The sequence below is a fragment of the Penaeus vannamei genome, chromosome 17 (genome assembly GCF_042767895.1).
Source record: "Penaeus vannamei isolate JL-2024 chromosome 17, ASM4276789v1, whole genome shotgun sequence".
Classification (NCBI taxonomy): Eukaryota; Metazoa; Arthropoda; class Malacostraca; order Decapoda; family Penaeidae; genus Penaeus; species Penaeus vannamei.
This window is the reverse complement of record NC_091565.1, coordinates 27,079,787-27,084,869: the sequence shown is the minus strand read 5'-3', so window position 1 is coordinate 27,084,869 and position 5,083 is coordinate 27,079,787. Positions and strand designations below refer to the sequence as shown.

The 5,083-nt window shown below is 32.0% G+C and overlaps 1 protein-coding gene across 1 annotated transcript in view; it reads right to left on the bottom strand.

Moving 5' to 3' along the window:
• Positions 1-237: 237 nt before the first annotated feature.
• The window catches only part of LOC113825724 (glycerol-3-phosphate acyltransferase 1, mitochondrial), a gene marked incomplete at its 5' end in the record, with an annotated part of 312,214 nt that continues 307,368 nt past the window's right edge, over positions 238-5,083 (bottom strand). The window contains 3 exon segments of the mRNA XM_070132138.1: positions 238-3,368; positions 3,483-3,741; positions 3,885-4,022. Of these exon segments, the coding sequence (XP_069988239.1) occupies positions 3,196-3,368; positions 3,483-3,741; positions 3,885-4,022 (570 nt within the window).

Here is a 5,083-nt window from a genome sequence, read left to right as displayed (position 1 = left end):
CTGAGACGGGAGGAGTGGAGCGAAGGACAGAAGAAGGAAAAGGAAAGGGGTAGAAGACGCGTAATTCAAGCCGTTTAGCTTTAAAGTTACATATTCAAGTGATCAAGTGATCACATTTGTCATTTCCTTCATAGATGTACAATATAAAATATTTTTACTGACATTTAATGGTACTCGTTTTCATTAAAATATAATATACCTAAATTTCAACACAATAAAAGGGGATAAAACAAACGGAATGTTTTACACTTTATTACAAATGCTTGCAACATGATACAATTTAAACTAGCAATTGCATATGAATAAGTAAAATAACCAATCATAATACAAATAAATTTTACACTGATTCTAAAGAGCAACAGTGAATAAATATGAAATGCTATGTACATGCATATTTCCATCATGATTGCACTTCCAGGTTTGGATCTGAAGTGAAGTTTCGTACATAAAACACTGCTACATGACTTTCACTAAATAAATAGGAAACTCAGCAACTGTCCCTAAATGTCTGCAACTACATCACATATTTATTGTACATATCAAAACAACAGTGAGTCTTTATAACTGAATATAGTCATTCAAATTCCCCATCTGTAACTATTCTGATAGTATATATCCCTTTACAACAAACTGATCACCATACGTTATTACCAAATAAAAATAAATGGCCAGACTTCAAGAGAGGAATTCCCAATAGGTGGGGTTGTCGAAGTTTATACCACTAGAGCAATGTTACAGCATACAGGACTTAGTAGGGGAGGAAAGGGGGAGGGTCCTTCCTCTACACAACCCAAGAGTGATCCCTCAAAATTCATCTCATTGTCCTCTCTGCTTATAGTTCACTGACTAGAATTAGAGACTGCATTATTCATTGAATATATATCATGTTAAACACTGTACTCACCCCCTCTATAAGCAAGATTTATCTCCAGATTTATAGTGGAAATAGTTTCAACAAAAATTCAAAGGGGATACAATTTAAGTAAACAATAAATAAAAAAATTAAAATGTATACATGAACTTGGTTTTCTGTTAAAAAAACAGCCCTCTATCCTATTATTAACCAACCACCATATTAAATAACTGGCACCAAAGTAAACTTGTCTAACTTTTAGTGTGTAAATTTCAGCACGGGATTGCTAAAGTGGTTTACAGATTTCCAATATTGTAGAAAATACACTTGTCTATTCTTATTACTTACTATGATTCAAATTAGTTAACCTGTATATTGGAAATAGAAATCTAGTAATCTATTTACAACAGTAAATGTGCATATATGAAATATATGTGAGCTACAAGTGATTCACAACATTCATGAGAAAGTCCTGCTAATTCTTAAAAACATTTTACTCTGTAAGACAGAGTGTTTATGTAAGTGTAATAATACTAATACTGTTTTTTTCAAGTATTTACATTAGGACTTCCTCGTTTGTTGCTAAAAATGCTGTGATTAACCATTACTGTTTAATACCAAACTTCTCTGTTTATAAGGTCACTCTTGATATACAATACACAAACTCTGAGTAAACCAAATTTCTTTAGGCTATAATTGCACAGCGGAAGAGAGAAAAAAGAAAAAAATAATAATAATAAATACATGATGCAATAGCCAATAGCAGAACCTGAGGTTAACATTAATCATCCACTTTTTATCTACACTTACTAGGATCAGTGCCATGTGGAATGCTTACAAACCATCTTTACAATGAATCCTTCTTGTTACCATTATTTTCTCCCAAAATGCTTTCTATCTTATGAATCCTAAGTACAGGGGTGTTAAATGCTTTCCTTTCCCTTTTTTTTCTTCATTGTATTCTTCAGTTTTAGGTGTGTAAGAGTATGCATATATGCATACCTTTTTACATACATGCTAACTACAAAATTATCCAATCAATAAATAAACATGATTTTAATTAGAATTGACGCAACTTTAATCATTAAGTTGCATCTCTTTAATTCTCTCTTGGAAGATGTCTTAAGAATCCTTTTCATGATTTTTAAATACTAATTATAATGTTATTTTAATTTCTTTACTTAATTATGTACCTTCCTGCAACATATTTGTCTGGCACATTATCAACATGAACAAATTTATGTAAAAGAAAAAAAGAGAAAAATCTGACTACAAAAAAATACAAAAGGAAGGAACTGCTCTGTATCATATTTGCCAATGAAAATAAATATGTACATCTCGTGCAGGAATATTACCTGACATTCTGTTTTTGTCACCTAACAGTAAAAACAAAAACAAAAAAATAATATAAATCTCTGCATATAAAAAGATGTCTGTACACTCATGACACACAAATACACACTCCCATGCTTATCTGATTTTGAAACAGATTTAAACTTATTCAACTATCATTAATAATATCATCACTTACTAAAACTGTAATTAGTATCATCAATGCTATCATATATATTTCATAACAATTGTCATGAAAATACTCTGAAAAAAAAAATAAAGAAGGGAGATATATTTAGTCTGTGTTCATTTGTGAATTCGTGTATATATTTACGTGTGTGTGTTTGTCAAGTAATTTACATATACACATGCATATGTATATATTGAGAAATGACAAGAATAGATGAAAGAGGGAAAAGAAGAGGGAAGAGAGATACCTTTCAATATGTAAAAATTACTGATGTACTAAATCTCTATCTCAGAAATAAAAACTTGGTTATCCTTCAATCACCAAAATATATAATCATGGCATTCAGATCACAATAAATTTTAAATCAAAAAAATTATCTCAATGAACATAACAGATCAATACATATATATCTTCTAAAAAGAAGCAGAATTCATAAATAATAATAACAATTAGTAGCAATAATAATATCAATAATATTAGTAATAATATTAATAGAAGTAATAATAATAATAATAATAATGAGAAAAATTATAAAAACCATAACCATAACAATAATAATAATAATAATAATAATAATAATAATAATAATAATAATAATAAAATAATAACAATAATAATAAAAATCATAAAAAATAAATATACCCATAATTATGAAAACATTTTACAGTGTTAATCATACTTATCAATCTTAACATAGAAAAAATGCAATCCTCACTTAAACATCCAAATTGTAAAACAATCAAAATGCACTGCTGTTCTTTTTCCTGGTAAAAGGTGAAGCAATATACACTAACAATTTTCTCCTTCCCTCACAGCAGATTCAAGATCTGAAACTATCAATATCAAGCAACAGGGAACTAAGCTGCTCTTCTGAGTCGTAGTGAGTGCTGAGGTACAACAACCGAACACTGTCATGGGTGTAACTTTCTATGATCGACTGTGACTCAAAAAGCTTGACAGCATTACGGATGGGATCCACACATATACTCTCCCCTGAAATAAAGAAGTTCACTTTAATGTTACTGCTAAAATACTTCCATGTAAATGCAAGTTACTCTGTCGTTTTTCTTATTATAATGCCTTTTGCCACATGTGAAAATCACTTACCGTATCTCAGTGAGCCCTTCTGTAGTAAGTCATTTATGTAGCTTTGTGTGTTCTGGATGAACTTTACATCAGGTACCTGTCTGCCAACCAGCATTTGCAAATTACAAGCAGTACAGTAATATGCATCCAACATTGGAGCAATCATTGACTTCCAAGCTCCAATGACTTCCAAAATGGCAGTTGAAGGTGACACCTTATAACACTGAGAATAGGACACATCCTCCTCATCCGAGTCTTCGATCCATCTTGAACCAGTTTTCTGTTAAAGAGAGATGCACTTGAGATTGGAATGTGAAAACATTAATCAAAATTAATTTCACTTCAAAAGTATATCATGAATATATCCAAACTCTGCAGTAAAATGAATGGCTAACAAAAGTAAAAGAAAATAAACAAACTTACCCCTGCATCTACCAGCAGGCCTGTAACCACCAAATTGTCAACTGTTTGGTGGATTTTGGCTTCCAAACTTCCACATGGGGGCGTCAGGATAAATTCATACTCTAAAAGTTTTGATAAGTGAGCTGCACGTTTGATGAGCTGAAAAGAAAAACAAAAAAACAAAACAAATGGTGGATATAAAATCATGTTTGTGTAAAATAATAAAAACAAAGACAATAACAAATACATATGAAATTAAGAAATGATCAACATTTATACAAATAATTTTAACCCTTTTACAAACAAAAGTTGCAATATGTTTCTATGAAGAAGACTTCCTGAACTTTCCAAATCTGACATCAAACATACTCTAAAATGTAATCTACCGGTAAATTTATTTTTCTATCATGTAATCAGTAGGCAGGATGGTGCAATACAGCAACATGGTTGGGATCACTGACTGATGAAATGCTAATGATTCTGTATCACTGCAGGATATGGCACAGGATAATTTGAGGACTTTGACGAGCATCGGAAAGTGTTCTGACACCACTAATTTTGGCCAATTTACATAATGAAAGCAACATTTTTCAAGCTAACCAAACTCTTAAGGTGAAGAGTCGTCGGTACGGGTCACAAATTACGATTTTTTCAAACTTTGTGTGTGGATACATGAGCATGCGACGCACCCCGGGCGCTGGTTGCCAGATGCGTAGCGCGCTCCTTTCCGCGATTTAAATGTCTGGAGTATTTAAATGCCCTCACGATGCCACATCCCTTTTTGCTTCATGCTTTCTTTTTCTTGTATTTTCAGCATTTTTGGGGGTGTTTTTGCTAATTTCTTTGGTATGATACTGCTTTACAATAGTTTAGGCTGCATTCAGCAGGCAGGCAGCAGCAACAAGGACGGGAGAACAGTGATATTGATAAAGTTGTCAGGAGTACACATGTTTTCAACCTGTTGAAAACCTGTCAATATGTCATTTATATATAGGAAATGCCTAATATATGATTTATGATGTATTATGATATGTAAATGACAGGGAACCAGGAGTCTTGACATCTGAAAGTATACTTTTCAGAGAACACTCCCACCTAACCTAATCTAACCTTTACATAAAGATGACCTAAAATTACCTGAACAAGGCCTGACCCTCTACCACAGGACTCATATTAAAGGCCAAGGAATTGTCTAAGTAGATATTCACGTTTGGTAATCA